Here is a 15,125-nt window from a genome sequence, read left to right as displayed (position 1 = left end):
CGCCTGGCAGACTCCTGTAAGCATTCGAGTGGTAATCGGATGGCTGCAGGTTCGAGGCCACCTTAGTCCAGTCATGGATTTTTTCTCCATCTTTTCAAACACACTTTCTGTAACAGGCTGTAGGACCAGGTGCCCTACAGACCTTCAGCACTTGTGCTGTAAAGTCTTAATAAATAAATAAAAATATTATTCATGGCCTTCAAACCCACTTGACAACATCTTACCTCTCCTCCATATTTTTTATTACTCTTGATCTTATTCTATAGGTAGCAATGTTATATCCAAAGCTTCATGCATAGAAATGATTTGGGTGTATCATGATTATTTCCTTAGATTTAGATTGGGAACCTTACCACAATGTTCCTTTTCAACAACCATAACTACTACATCCAAAATCACTAGTCAGATCTCAACTAATGTTTTATTAAAGCCCTAGCTACCTATTAAAAAGATATTAGACAACTAGAACAACTTCAGTGTCATGTAACAAAGTAAACATTAAGTGACTATGCCAGTAACTATAAAAGTTGACTATACTAAACTTAAGATTCTTAAGATTTTGCCTATCAAAAGTTAAAATCCCTTACTAACACATTCAACTCTTCACTCAGGAAACACAGAGAATCTAGTAATCAACTACAACATTTAATTAGCACTAATGCTTCCAGCATTGAGCAGTATACACTCTAATACGAAACATCTTACCAATAATTAGATTTATATGCCCTGTATTCACAGGCTTTAAGCCTTCTCACAGGTCCCTAGTGGGACAGCATTTTATGTCTTATGGTTCAAGACGAATATACAGGAAATAAATAAGCCTAGACACAGGGGCACCAAGGAACTTTAAAGCAGCTGGAAGGCAAACACACAAGCACACACACACACATCAATTATTAGATAAATTAATCAGTTTAATAGATCTGTCAGATCCCATGCACAGTTCTGAGGAGCGAGTTGCAATTCTGGCAGCTTGATCAAACAATGGCTTAACAACTCTGGATGGTAACTTACATGCATGAGATATGTTGGACAGCATCACAGGTGTAAAGTCCCCTAAGCAACCAATCTCTAACAAGCTGGGAATACAAACCAGTACATTGAAAGTCCAGCTATAGCAATCTAGTTCTTTGTTGATTTTTAAACAATAAACAAAAATGGAAACAATAAACAACAATCAATGTGATGGAAGCACTTGACCCTCAGATACTGTAAGGTCAAGTGCTCCTATAGTCACTGGGCTGCCATTTGGCTCCATGCAAGCAGGTTACAGCAGTTTTCTGCTGTTAGCAGCTGACATGCAGATGGGGCTTAGTATTAATTGTTAGGCACCAACCTATTATGCTTTTAATTTTACCTATTATGCTATGCTGCAGTGCTAAAAAATTTTGCCTACTATGCTCATAATCATGCTCAAATCTTTTGCCACAGTTCCCATGTTTTGTTACTTTCTAATAGATAATGAAAAACTTTGGCTTATGAACAACTGGTTTAATGTACAAAGTACTCATTGTGCGTTAAGAATTAGGCTGCATTGTAAACTATAAAAACAGTCGTGCTAAATAACTGCTTAATGCCATATTAGTGGCATCAACTGTTCTATTATTGTAAGTCAACCTTTTTCTGTGTCATGCATTTTTACATACAGTATGACAGTTATTCTGCCTATTATGCTAGCATTATTCTCGATGCTTTCAAGCACCTATTATGCTCAAAATTATGCCAGCATAATAGGCTGGTGCCTATTAATTGGTAACAACTGACTGGCAGTTCAAACAAAATGATGGGCAACTGACTATCAAAAACAAGTTCAATCCTTTGCAATCTTTATTTTGACCCCATGGCCAACAATGCGTACACGCTATTATAAAGGCCTTTCTCATTTTGTTTGCTCCTATGAAGTATTATAAAATTACCTAGCTACTAGTACAGGCTACTGCAAGTGGATCCTCAACAACTGAACACATTAATCTGATTGTTAATTGTATGCAGTGTATTTATAAGTAATTGCAAAACACGGTAAGGCACTCGGATTATACTGCAGGCGTGTTTGAAGTGAGCGTTCGCGAAAACTAAATCCCTCGTAAATATTACTCGCAACGAATTATTAGAGCAATTCTGTCACGTGATGTAAATAAAAACAGTTGAAGCAGCGAACTTTATCGACGATGATCATGAGCCAAAGGAGACTGCGATAACCACTCTCTAATGAAACTTACTACAATTGTAATTTGGTGAACGGCCAGCAGAGACCATGTAAGTACCGGAAATGAAGAGGTGGGGCAGTTGAAATCATTACTGTTAGGCAAGTAATGTATAGTTGAGTTCAATTTACGTGTTTGGCCTACATAGCTACTAATTTTCACGTACTATTCTGAAAAAGTAGCAGATCGCTCAAGCAAGCACACAAGTAGCAAACGTACTCCAAGCCGAATGAGATATGAACGGTTTTTTCCAAGGGGTAGCCAGCGCCGCGGCCACGCAAAAACTCAACATGGTGTACGAGAATCCCAATATTCAAGCCATTTTAGATGATTCACTTTTTAAACAGCTTGTAAGCAGTTCCACCATTCGTGATCAAGCACGTCTGCGTGCTTTATCACATTCTTCTGGCACCAGCAGTGGTTGGCTTAAAGCACTTCCACAGCCTGCTTTGGGTCTAGCTATTCCTCCTCATGATTTTACTGTAGCTTTACGTTTGTGGCTTGGCATTCCTTTGTTCCCTTCTTTACCACTCTGTACTTGTCTATCTGTCATTGACCAGTTTGGTGATCATCTGCTGGGGTGCTCTCATGGTCCCTTGAGGATCCAGCGTCATAATGCTTTAGTGTCTGTTGTACACCATGCCTTGCTCCAAGATCACCCTGGTGTTCTTAGGGAGCAAGGCATTCCATCTGACCGATCTTGTCCTGGCGACATATACCACCCTGACTTTCATCTTGGTCGTCCTGCCTATTTTGATCTCTCCGTCAGGAGTACCACTCAGTCTGCTGTCATATCTTCTGCTTCTTCTCAGGCTGGGGTGGCCGCTGCTGTTGGTGAGATAGCTAAGGACAACCAATACCAGGACATTGTAAATGATAATGGAGGAGATTTTATCCCTCTTGTATGTGAGACCTTTGGTGTTTGGTCACCATATGCCCTATCAATTTTAGGATCCATAGCTGACAGAACAACTGTTAGAAACGGTTTACCTCGTAAGTTTGCTAGGCGCCAACTTCTCCAGCAACTGTCTGTGACTTTGTGGAGGTACAATGCAAAAATGATACTCCGCCAGTATTCGCTTACTGCTGAGGACAAATTTCCTGACTTTGACATTGGTTAAGTTAAGTATGTATAGGTAGTAATAAGTATATAGTTAGGTAATAAGTAGTAGTATGTTGTAGTTTTCAGTGTGTACGTGTGTTATGATCATCATAGTTTTCTTATATATATATATATATTAAAAAAAAATATTTAAGTATTTCAAAAATATTAAATAAATTTGTAAGCACAATATAATTTTATTTCGATTTTTACGGTGATGTTTTTACCTTGAGTTTTTGCAAAAGAACACCTGAGAGAGTAGCTGGGAACTTCGGAAGAGACACAGGTGTACTTTGCGCTGTCAATTTGAAATGTTGTATAGAGCGGCGACCATAATTGAAATCATGAATGTACAAAAACGAGAATAACCTATTTGTACGTGATTTGGGATTTCTAAATATTTAATGGATTTCTAACTGGATTTCTCAGATAGTGTACGAGAGTCCCAAGACGTTGGCTACCCCTTGGTTTTTTCGTTAAACGCTCTCCTTGCTACGCCGTGTATATATCAGGGACTTGCGTTCTAGATGCAAGCGTCCTTGTGTGCCTCCAGCCGTCAACTTGCTGTTACTGAGGGTCACCTGTACATGTCACCATAGATACTCCTGTAAAATGATGGAGTGTAGTTTGTACCCACATGCCCTATTTTCACAGGCCTGGTCACATATACTGATTTTATATTGTACTTGCTTCCTTTTCTTAAATGTGGATTTTTTCGTTAAACTTTTTGCTTACAAATCAGTGGTTACTATTATGTGATGCGTACCTATACAGAAAACCTATATAACCACTGGGTAACTAAATAAGAAACCGATGAAACTAATTCCGGCTAACTGTGGTTTGCCTGTCAAGTAAATTATAATGATGTCCTTTACTGTATGTATGAAGGAAAGAAGTTTTGGTGAGTTCAAGGCAATGTAAGATTGGCCTGTCCACTTTGGACAAGACAGATGCTTTGTGCCCTCAAGCCATAGCTCCCTTTGAACTCACCAAACACTTCTTTCCATACAGCTGGTGTGTTTGATCATCTAGTGGACTGCTTGAACAATAACTCTGGCAGGTTGCCTATCACCAATGCTTGTATAGCCATAGTGATCTGCATTGGCTCTGGAGCACTTGTAGTAGTCTCTTATATAGTGTGCCTCTCTTTGTGTTAATTCCCCAAAAATACTGTATGCATGAAGTTATACTCTCCCAGTGCGAATTGCCTTACAGATAGTTAGGCATCTTAAGCTGGTCATTTTGGAATTGTTTGGTATATAGGTATAGGTGCCCTTTTTAAGGGTTTGGCTTTTTTGTTTTGGCTAAGGCTAGCGCACTAATTATAGATGTAAAAGTAAGGTATGGGTGAAGTGCAAGCAATGGACGATATCCGCAATGACAAAATCTGATGTCATAATTGGCAAAATGGCCGTGTTAGTGTGGAGGCTTCAGAGATTTTAGCACACAGTATTCGAAATAAATGTTGTCTATAGTTTTCTACACTTGGAACCACGAGATAATAAAAGTAAGAAGTAGTGCACGTACCGTGATGATGCAAAACGTGTTCCAACAAGGAAAGCAGACCGAAAATTTTAAATTCGGACACAACTAGGCTTATTTGTATTGCATTATATACTATATGCCTCACCTTTGCCCTTTTTCGAATTTATAAATGCTATCATAGGGAAACACTATCTTGACCAATACCTCCCTGTACAAAGTCCCCACACTAGCACGGCCATTTTGTTTTGTGACGTCAGAAAACGTCATTGCGGATATCGTCCATTTTTCATGGCTTGTAAACAAAGTTACTTAACTTTAAGTTTATACTTTTCTTTGGTGTAGCTGGCTATTTTTGTGTAAGCTTTACAACTATCATTTACAACCAGCCAAAAGTCATTTACAACTAGGTTTTTGGCCATGACTAGCCCCTTTTTAGCCTCTGTGAAGAAACATCCCAGGGTGGTGATGACTTGACCACCTAGCAACAGCTTTTAATCTGTGCTGAATCTATTTGCTATTATTTTGTTCCTCATGAGCTATAGCTAGCTAGCTAATGAGTATGGTAGCCCACAAAGGAATCTTTCAGATAGTGAATTGATCATTCATTTTCTAAGGCCTTGAAAATTGCAGCATATATAGTCATATAGAATTTTTGAAAATTTATATACAATGGCTGGGTACTATTTTTGTGAACTATAGGTAACATAGTATAAGTGTACACTGGATTTTCAAAAGGGTGCTTCCAGTAACTGATCACATATATTGGAGTACCACTGTAGCTAAGTGACTGTTCTATTGGAGAAGCCAGTATTTTTCTGACTGGTTTTAACATTTTCCACCTGAATTCTAAGTACTATTCATTTCTCATTGATTGAATTTAGATCATTTTGTGTAGTGTGCAACATATCAGGGGGTTTTCTAAAACCACTGGAAATCCACTGGGTAAGTCCCTGGTGAATAGAGTTAATATATTACACGTGTGTATTTTTCATTATATAGCTACAGCCTTATCTTAACTGACATCTTCAAATTATCATCAGGTAAATAGCTCAACATTAATTTTTTTATCACTCTAAAACACTTTACAAATTAGGAGATCATGATGATCAGATCAGCTACAAATGTGATACTAATACTTCAGTTGTGTAATGTGATGTGCTCAGGTAACTATATATACCCATTGACACATTGACTGGATTATAAGAGTGTGATAGGCAGTCTCTTATACGTCCAAATTATACAGGTTTCTGTTACATGGAATGTGTTGTATGTAATGGTGAAGTGTAGCTGTTCTTACTATCGTTACAGTTGCTTGCCCTTTACTTAATGCTCCAACTGATGGAATGATCACTTGTTCACTGGGAGATGATGGAACTCCTTCTACTAATGACAATTGTGACTTTACATGTGATAATGGCTTTGAGTTAAGTGGCAGTGATACTAGGATATGTCAGAGTGATGGGAGTTGGAGTGGTAGTAATGTCACATGCATAAGAGGTACATACATACTGTAAGTATTGAACAGACCAAGTCCTAATATATCTGAACAAACAGTGAGGTACTGAACACTCACTCAGTTGTAATTGTGTAAATAAGCTACACTTGATGTAGCATGGAATCGCTTTTTTTTGTTTGTTTGTTTTTTGGTATGTCTTTATGTGTTTGTTTTATTTGTCTAGTTCGGTGTCTCCCTCCAACAAATGGAGCTCTCAACTGTGTACCTGGCACTACTGGTTTAATTGGAGATACTTGTGCATTTCAGTGTAATGCAGGTTATGTTCGACAGGGTTCTGTGATTGGAGCTTGTCTAGCTGATGGCAACTGGAGCATGGGAAATCCAATTTGTGTGGTACTAAACTGTTCCACATCACCACCTGTAACTAACTCACAACTACAATTACCATGTAACACACAGTACCTGTCAAAATGTACAGCAACTTGTGATGAAGGATACATGAGGGCTAACATCACCAGTGTTACTTATTTGTGTAACGTCACGTTTGTGAGCAATATGGTAGATTGGATGGCAATAGATGGAGCATCATGTCAAAGAGGTATATGAAAACTACATTAAAATGTGTACAAAATTATATGTCTGTACAGTGGAGTGTCCTGCTCCTGTTAATGGGAGACTAGAGTGTCCAGGATCTAGAGGATTTTATCAGGATAACTGTACCTTCTCTTGTAATCCTGGTTATGAGTTACAAGGAGCTAGTAATGGAACTTGTTTAGCTAATCAAAGTTGGAGTGGAGGTCTACCATCTTGTGTAGCATTAAATTGTTCCACATCACCACCTCTTGATAATTCACAATTACAATTACCATGCAACACACAGTATCAGTCAACATGTACTGCATTGTGTGATCAAGGATTTGCCAGACATTTCACCAGTATTACATACCAGTGTGAAGTTACTGTGGATCCTGATGTGGTACAGTGGAGGGTAATTGATGGAGCATCTTGTCTAAGAGGTAAAATAAAGATTATCAATTACTATTAAGTCAAAATGTGGATTAAGAAATAGTTTTATTGTAGCAGGAACAAGTCTGGGGAAAGTGTCACTATAGTTCTAACTTTGGTTGTGTATATCAAAAAATCCTTCACAGCCATGATATTACTATAATGACAACTCACCAATGTCATAATGTAACTGCCTAAATTTCAGACCAGTAGTCAGTGAATAACTACATATACACTTTGCAATGAATGAGAGTCAACATACATCAACAGTTGTGTGGCATTAATCAAAGATCGCTTATGTATGTATCTCTTATTGCAGTGTCAAAGAATGATAGACACTGTTTTATGTAGTACTATAGTACATGTTGTAGGTGTATGATAGACCATAAGTTGGAGGATGGGTAGGTATATAGCTATAGTTATAAGTGGATAATGCGTTTTAACTATATATAACAGTTAATCTCACGTTATTCCCTACTGGTAGTTACCTGTCCATCACTTGACAACCCTATCAATGTAACAATTAATTGTTCATTGGGAGATGATGGAGTACTCTCTTATGAAGACACTTGTACTTATTCATGTAACTCTAGTTATGAGCTAACTGGTAATGACAAGAGGACGTGCTTATTTGATGGCACATGGAGTGGTAATGATGTAGTGTCGTGTATACAAAGAGGTAGGTCATATTACATGTGTCATTGGCAGACATTTGTAATTCTGCAGCTGTAGACAATTCTGGTTCAAGGAGTTCTGTAACCATTCCTATTATTATATCTTCGGTTGTGTCAGCTGTTGTTGTTTTAATTGTTGCTGCTGTGGCATATAGAATACACAAGAAGTTAAAGCGGAAAAGAGGTGTTCGGTAAGTTTATACTAGTATGAGCTGTGCGATAATAAAAAAACAACCTATATCTCAATAAGTTTTCGATAACAAAACATTTTATCACGATAAAAACAATATTATCTCAATAATGAAATTGTCATAGTGTGTAATAATAAATTGTTCAAGGCTAGTATTTCTTGGAAAATCACCTTTTCCACACTATCACAGCTGATTGTGACCTTACTCACAAGAGGACCATCTGCCTGCTTTTAGTCATACAGTACGGTAGTACTGTATATTAGGGATCGTGAAGGTTTGGGCTTTTCTGGCCAAATATATCACCCTAACACCAGCCTCACAATACCTTCATGGTGCCTTGGCAGTATTGGTTTGGTGTAACCAAGCCCAAAAGTGCCTTCAGCACAACCTGAAAGGCTTCTTAAAAGTTGCTATTAAATAAAAAAATTTAAAAAAAAAACATTTAGTGGAATTTTCTACTGAATGACTGACTGACTGACTGACTGACTGACTGACTGACTGACTGACTGACTGACTGACTGACTGACTGACTGACTGACTGACTGACTGACTGACTGACTGACTGACTGACTGACTGACTGACTGACTGACTGACTGACTGACTGACTGACTGACTGACTGACTGACTGACTGACTGACTGACTGACTGACTGACTGACTGACTGACTGACTGACTGACTGACTGACTGACTGACTGACTGACTGACTGACTGACTGACTGACTGACTGACTGACTGACTGACTGACTGACTGACTGACTGACTGACTGACTGACTGACTGACTGACTGACTGACTGACTGACTGACTGACTGACTGACTGACTGACTGACTGACTGACTGACTGACTGACTGACTGACTGACTGACTGACTGACTGACTGACTGACTGACTGACTGACTAATGCCTTCAGACAAGCATAACTTGATAGCGGTTAAGGCTACAGACTTGATTTTCCACTATTCGACGTTGCTTCATCCTGAGACGTGCCTTTTGGCATACCACAACCTACACCTGTAAATATACTAGTGAACATTTAATCCCTATTAATTCAGTCGTGGGTATAGGGATTAAATGTCCACTAGTATATCTGCAGGTGTATGTGACCTCCCTTGTTTCCCTACTTTTTTTTCTATGATCCCTAATCAAACTTAAAATTCCTACTTTTTCTTATACTTGTTTACAATAGTCTACAGAGATTTATTATTATCTTGAGATATCTAATAATAGAAATTTCATTATCTTTATTATGATAATGACAAAGGTATCATGATAATCACATTATCACTTTTATCAAACAGCCCTAATTTATAGTATTACATGTGCACAATATTTGTGTTGAACCTGAATGATAATGTATGACTCTGTTACCTTGACCTTCAATTGTTTAAATGCTATATAGTGGCCAGTAGTGGGAGCTGTTTTAGAATAAAAATTTCAGCACTTGTAGAGCAGTAAATGTGATCTAGCTCTTCAAGTAATGCATCATGGTATATGCAAGTAAATCAGTGTATTTCTCTAATTTGCTGATGTTGTAGCTATAAACTGCATGTGTTTAATTATAAGCTATACAGAATTTTACTCAAAACTTGTTATATTGTACACAGTTTTGGAATAAAATGTAATATCTGCTGATTCTAAATCATTTTAAAATTTCTTCCTTTGCAAATATAATTTTGACAATATGTTATTTAACAAAGCCTCAAGAGGATGAGCTGTATATCCACTTATGATCATGATATGAAAGAGACTTTGCTTAAACACAATCAGAATGAATACGCGGCTATATGTAAGTTGCAAAATTAGAATGTCATTAACCATACAATAAAGTACATTTGTTCATGTGTAATGTGTAGTACATGTTCATAATAATTCTATGTAAGGTAAAGTATCAACTCTGATCGTAATATTTTGTTTTCTCTTTTTAGCTGCAAAAGAATTTGTATCACAAAAATTTGAAAAGCAATTAGCTACACTTACAATAAACTACAATGACTTGCAAGTTCAAGAGCCAATATCTGAAGGTATTACATCATAGTATGTGTAGTTATTGTTTGTTGTAGATGTACATAGATGGTATATTGTCTGAGTAATAATGAAGTTATAGGGACACTCATAATTAATGCAATATGGACAATATAGCACAAGAGAATGCTTGAGAGACAAATATGTATAGAACAACTGAGGAATACTATAGCAATGGACAGTTTGCACAGCTTCTTTTTATTGTTCAAATGACTCACTATACCAAACATGGAATCGTGGAAATAAAATTTCTGGCTATGCTCACCTGAGCCAACATAACTGTATATGTTACATGGTATAGTGGCTTGTTAATCATGCTCCTGTATTATAGCAATCAAGTAATAATCATCTTTATACATTCACTCATTTGCTGTATGTATTTTAGGAGCTTTTGGAATTGTCTACAAGGGTATTTACACAAGAAATGGTGAAAATCTTTCTGTTGCTATTAAGACATTAAAAGGTCTGACGTTCACAATCTGTTTAAGTGCTCTGCGTGACTTATTATTTTGCAGTTTCTTCATCAATGCTTACAGCTGAAGAATTTGTTGATGAATGTTCTACTACTAAAATATTCAGCCATCCTAATGTACTGAGTCTCATTGGTGTTAGTATTTCACCAGAGGAGTCCATACCAATGATGGTGTTACCATATATGGTCAATGGTGATGTGAAGACATTTCTGAAGTCAAAGAGAGGACACAAGATAGAAATGACAGAATTACCAAAAGTGAATTGTGTTATATATATAAATAAACAATAATTGTTGCAGGCATAGGGGATTCTAAGAGGGGGCCAGGGGGGACATGGCCCCTCTTGCTGAAAAATAACTTTTTAAAAATCTTGGGGAAAAGCAGTATAGATTGGCATTGTTATTTTTAGAATTTTTCATGTTTTCAGTATAATGTTTTCAAGCCTTCTGATTGCAAAAATCCTGCAGCTTCTGGGGGTTGCACCCCCAGACCCCCCTGCACTCCCAGACCCCCCCCCCCTGAAATTCTACTTAATACTACAGCCATACAACAATAGTCAAACTGTTCCCTACTTGGCTCCCTGTAGGTCAGGTCTAGTATCACCACTGGATGCAGGAGTTCATACTATGCAACTATCACTGCATGCAGTGGCTTATATCTGAATGTTCAAGATGGGACATAGTACAAAATTTATCATTATTTTTCTGTAACTTCATAGTTTTTCCCAACCTATGTGCATGCCTTGTCAAAATGATTTGTACACTGGAATCTTAATATCTGTTGATCATTGTTACAAGAAGCTTCTTTCTGTATATGCCATTTTGTACATTAATCCATGTGTCCTTCTGTACATATGTAGGATCTTAGTTTCAACACACTTGTGAAGATATGCTTTGACATTGCTAAAGGAATGGAGTACCTGTCATCAGTTCGGTTTGTACATAGAGATCTAGCAGCACGAAACTGCATGTGAGTAATTAAGTTCATATAATTAAATATTTAAATATATAAAATCTTAAAATATTTATTGCACACATGTGATCATGCTGACCAGGAATGAAATCATGTTCAACTAAGAAACATTGCAAAACAGTGTTAATGAATTAGTGTGAATTTGTCAAAGTTTAATACATCAACCCTCATGCTATGTAGCCCTCAATAACATACTTGCATGTGTGATACCAATCAATGGTCATTGCTATATGACAGAATTTATTTCTTATGCTGACTGCATTTACGGACATTTACATACATAACATAATAATGACATTGAGTTATATGTGTAGCTAGTAAAAGCCTGATGGCCTAGTTTACCCATATATTACTAATCTGTGGCCTCGCAAATGATTATCACATTCTTGAAGGTGCATGTATGTATGGGTTTCTTACAAAGACATGTACTTTGCAGGTTGGATGAGAACATGGTGACTAAAGTTGCTGATTTTGGTCTTTCACGTGACATATACATATCAGACTACTACAAGTTAGACCGTTCTGTTCTACTGCCAGTGAAATGGCTTGCTCCTGAGGCACTATTTGACAAAAGTTTTTCAGCAAAAACTGATGTAGTAAGTGGTTGACTGCTACAATCTATGCTAAAAGGCTACCTTAATAGTACCATCTACTTTATAATGCTACTACCATGTACTTTTATCTGTCCACTAGTTAGTATTTCAGTCATTTTATGTAATGATACTGGAAGAGGCTTACAGTCAATTAAAACATTTGCATTTGGCAAGACGATCTAACTAACAACAGACGCATGTATATAAGGATGTAGAATCAACAGCAACCTTTTGTGTTATACTAAAAATGATAATTATTTTAGAAACAAGCCTGGTGCTCTATTAGAGTAGCTGATTGTATTTTTAGGAATGAAACTGAGCTTTGTGCTTGCTGGAGTTTTTGCAAAGAGTTTTTTAAAGGTTGTACATGCACAAAGTGTTGGGGAAGTTTTTAAAAAGTACAGACATTTTTATGGATGTACTTGTGTACGTAATTTACCTTAATGAACCTTCAGTTGCATTTCCTTAGTAAATTTTGTTATAATATCCACCTACCAAAGTATTTGATACTTTTGATCATAGGCGTAGCAACAGGAGACTAGAACACCTCCACTTTAGAGGGGAATTAGCCTCTCCACATTTTAAGATTGATATACTTTGATGGAGCAGTTATGGACCCAATACATTTTGATTCCTTTTACAGTCTAAGATTATGACCAAATTCAAGATTTATTTTTGAAAAAAACATGCCCCAGACCAGTAGCAATTCTATACCTAAACTATGGGGGAGGGGGAGGGGGGGGGGGGGGGTAAGTAGGGAAAAGTGCTGCTATTCAGTTAGGATTTCAGGTGGTCTGGGGTGCAACCCCCAGAAGATGCAGGATTTTTGCAATTTGAAGGCTTGAAAATTTATGCTAAAATATTAAAAATGCTGTAAATAACAATGCCAATCTATACTGCAACTTTCCCCCCAAAAGTTATTTTTCAGCAGGGGGGCCATGGCCCCCCGGCCCCTCCTTAGAATTGCCTATGCCCCAAACTTACTAGATAGAACATTTTGAGTGTGCTTCACACACTGTGCACCAGCTGCCAGGCCTTTTTGCCCGTCACATGAATTTTTGTTGCTATTCCTTTACTTTAATGTGAGCAAAAACAGACTGTCAAATATTTGCCCCACAAAATATTCATATACAGCACATGCACTCCTTACTTACAGTGGTCATTTGGAGTAACATGTTGGGAAGTATTCACTCTTGGACTACAACCATATCCTTCAGTGGATCCACATGAAATGACTGACTATCTGAAGACTGGTAAAGTGCTAGAGAAGCCATCACTAAGCTCAGAAGAAATGTAGGTATTAAATAGTGAGGTCTCATCAATGATTTATTGTGTTTATAGGTATGACATTATGAGGTGCTGTTGGAAGTTTGCTCCAGATGATAGACCTGACTTTTCTGAACTTGTTGAAAAAATCAATCAAGAATTACAAACATCATGAACCTACAGCCAATATACGTTAAAATGTGTTCAAGAATTAATCCTTTCCATATTATTAACTCTTGATGTGGTTTATTACAATTTAATGCTTTTGTACTTTTGTTGTTGTGTTGGATGTGCTACTTTTACCATTGCAGTAGTTGAGTTATGATTTGAAATACAAACTGAACTTGCAGTTAGAAATAATTTTGGCAAAATAGATGAAATTCACTTTAACCATACTAACACATTCACTGTACTGTCCCCTCAATAACTATACAATATGCATGCTGATGACTGCAGTTTGGGGGTCATTCCCAAGCTGTACTTTAACAATCGTAATGTGTCCAGTTAATTTTCCTGTGATTAAGGTAGCCATGTTAGTTAAGATAGAAACAAATGGGTACAGATACAGTTGTGTAAGTTCACATCATACATAGTATTATGTCAGGCAATCCATGATCATTTTGGTGTGTATGTGTGAATATTAGTGACTTGGTAAAGCAACTATCACTGAATGGAATTTTATTATTTTGGTGAGCCGGCAAACTGCAGTTTCATACAACAGATTAGCTAAATAAATGTTTCGAACAATTCATATATAGTGCGCAACAGGTGACAGCAAAGCACTTTTCAATGCATTACATAACAAATATAATCTATAAAAATGACTCCTGGTAAATATGGTTACTGTAGAAGAATATAATTGAATTGAGAGGGACTGACTGCTCTATTAGAGTATCTCAATCTTACAGAAATATTTTGTATTTCTAAATTGTTTAAAGTTTCACAGTTAAGTAGCTAGTCACTGCTACAAACAAGGCTAACCATGTCTTAGCACTAATCAAAAAGTCATTCAATACACTAATATAAACACCAGAACACTTCCTATACTTTAGCTACTCTACAATCAATATGTTGTCCTAACTAAAGCTGATAGTTGACCTCATATCATACTTTGTTACAAAACTTAACACTCCAATCATAAAAGTTAAACTTGAGTGATATAGCTATTTTTTGCATTGATCAGTGTAGCTAATGCGTAACAAAGAAGTCGGGGCAATGAAGATACTGGTAGATTTAAAAGCATTATATATCACTTATCTGCCTGCTAAACTGCATGCAGACTGTCAGATGATTTAAATCCTAATTTTGTACTTTGTAGCTAAGGCCACTTATTGTTTTATATTTCAGATCAGAAACTAAACCAATGTAGGCAAGTGGTTCATTCATTATTCATTACAGTGTTACATGCACCCGACTGTTTTGACTGTTACAGAAAGAAAAATTAATAACAAATTATGTCAAGAATTACAAGAAAGAAGGAAGAATGGAGAAAGAAACTTGATCGTCCATAAGAACAAGATCATATCTGTATGTACTTCCATGGAAATCTCAGTGAATTTATCACCTCCCAAATCTACAACACACAGTCTAACTACTGATCGGACATGACGAAGCAACCTAATAGAACTGAATTTTCTTTTTGGTTGCTAGCATGGGTTGCTAGCAGACTGTCAGTGCAATA

General features: G+C 37.0%; 1 protein-coding gene across 4 annotated transcripts; it reads left to right on the top strand.

Moving 5' to 3' along the window:
• Positions 1–2,108: 2,108 nt before the first annotated feature.
• LOC136250886 (uncharacterized) lies at positions 2,109–13,787 on the top strand. Of its 4 annotated transcripts, none has more exons than XM_066043221.1 (17): positions 2,109–2,256; positions 5,687–5,733; positions 5,791–5,831; positions 5,885–5,954; positions 6,100–6,288; positions 6,471–6,845; positions 6,895–7,263; positions 7,737–7,931; positions 7,985–8,117; positions 9,816–9,904; positions 10,044–10,139; positions 10,526–10,603; positions 10,656–10,870; positions 11,473–11,582; positions 12,022–12,181; positions 13,335–13,471; positions 13,520–13,787. In XM_066043221.1, exons 4-17 carry the CDS (start codon positions 5,891–5,893, stop codon positions 13,617–13,619), a joined length of 2,310 nt encoding a protein of 769 aa, XP_065899293.1. In that variant the 5' UTR covers positions 2,109–2,256; positions 5,687–5,733; positions 5,791–5,831; positions 5,885–5,890; the 3' UTR covers positions 13,620–13,787. The 4 variants fall into 4 exon arrangements, with proteins under 4 accessions (XP_065899293.1, XP_065899289.1, XP_065899292.1 ...); XM_066043217.1 differs by having other exon boundaries at positions 7,979–8,117; XM_066043220.1 differs by having other exon boundaries at positions 5,673–5,733; positions 7,979–8,117.
• Positions 13,788–15,125: the final 1,338 nt, after the last annotated feature.

Source organism: Dysidea avara, chromosome 3 (genome assembly GCF_963678975.1).
Source record: "Dysidea avara chromosome 3, odDysAvar1.4, whole genome shotgun sequence".
In the NCBI taxonomy this organism is placed as follows: domain Eukaryota; kingdom Metazoa; phylum Porifera; class Demospongiae; order Dictyoceratida; family Dysideidae; genus Dysidea; species Dysidea avara.
The sequence above is the reverse complement of the archived record's forward strand: the minus strand, read 5'-3'. Positions and strand labels throughout refer to the sequence as shown.

Bases quoted from the DNA above. Each gene is read 5' to 3' on its own strand.
- LOC136250886 (XM_066043217.1), top strand. From the start codon at position 5,891: ATGATGATCAGATCAGCTACAAATGTGATACTAATACTTCAGTTGTGT. The intron at 7,264-7,736 runs GTAAAATAAAGA...CCCTACTGGTAG, and splicing joins TGGAGCATCTTGTCTAAGAG to TTACCTGTCCATCACTTGAC. The intron at 13,472-13,519 runs GTAGGTATTAAA...TTGTGTTTATAG, and splicing joins TCACTAAGCTCAGAAGAAAT to GTATGACATTATGAGGTGCT.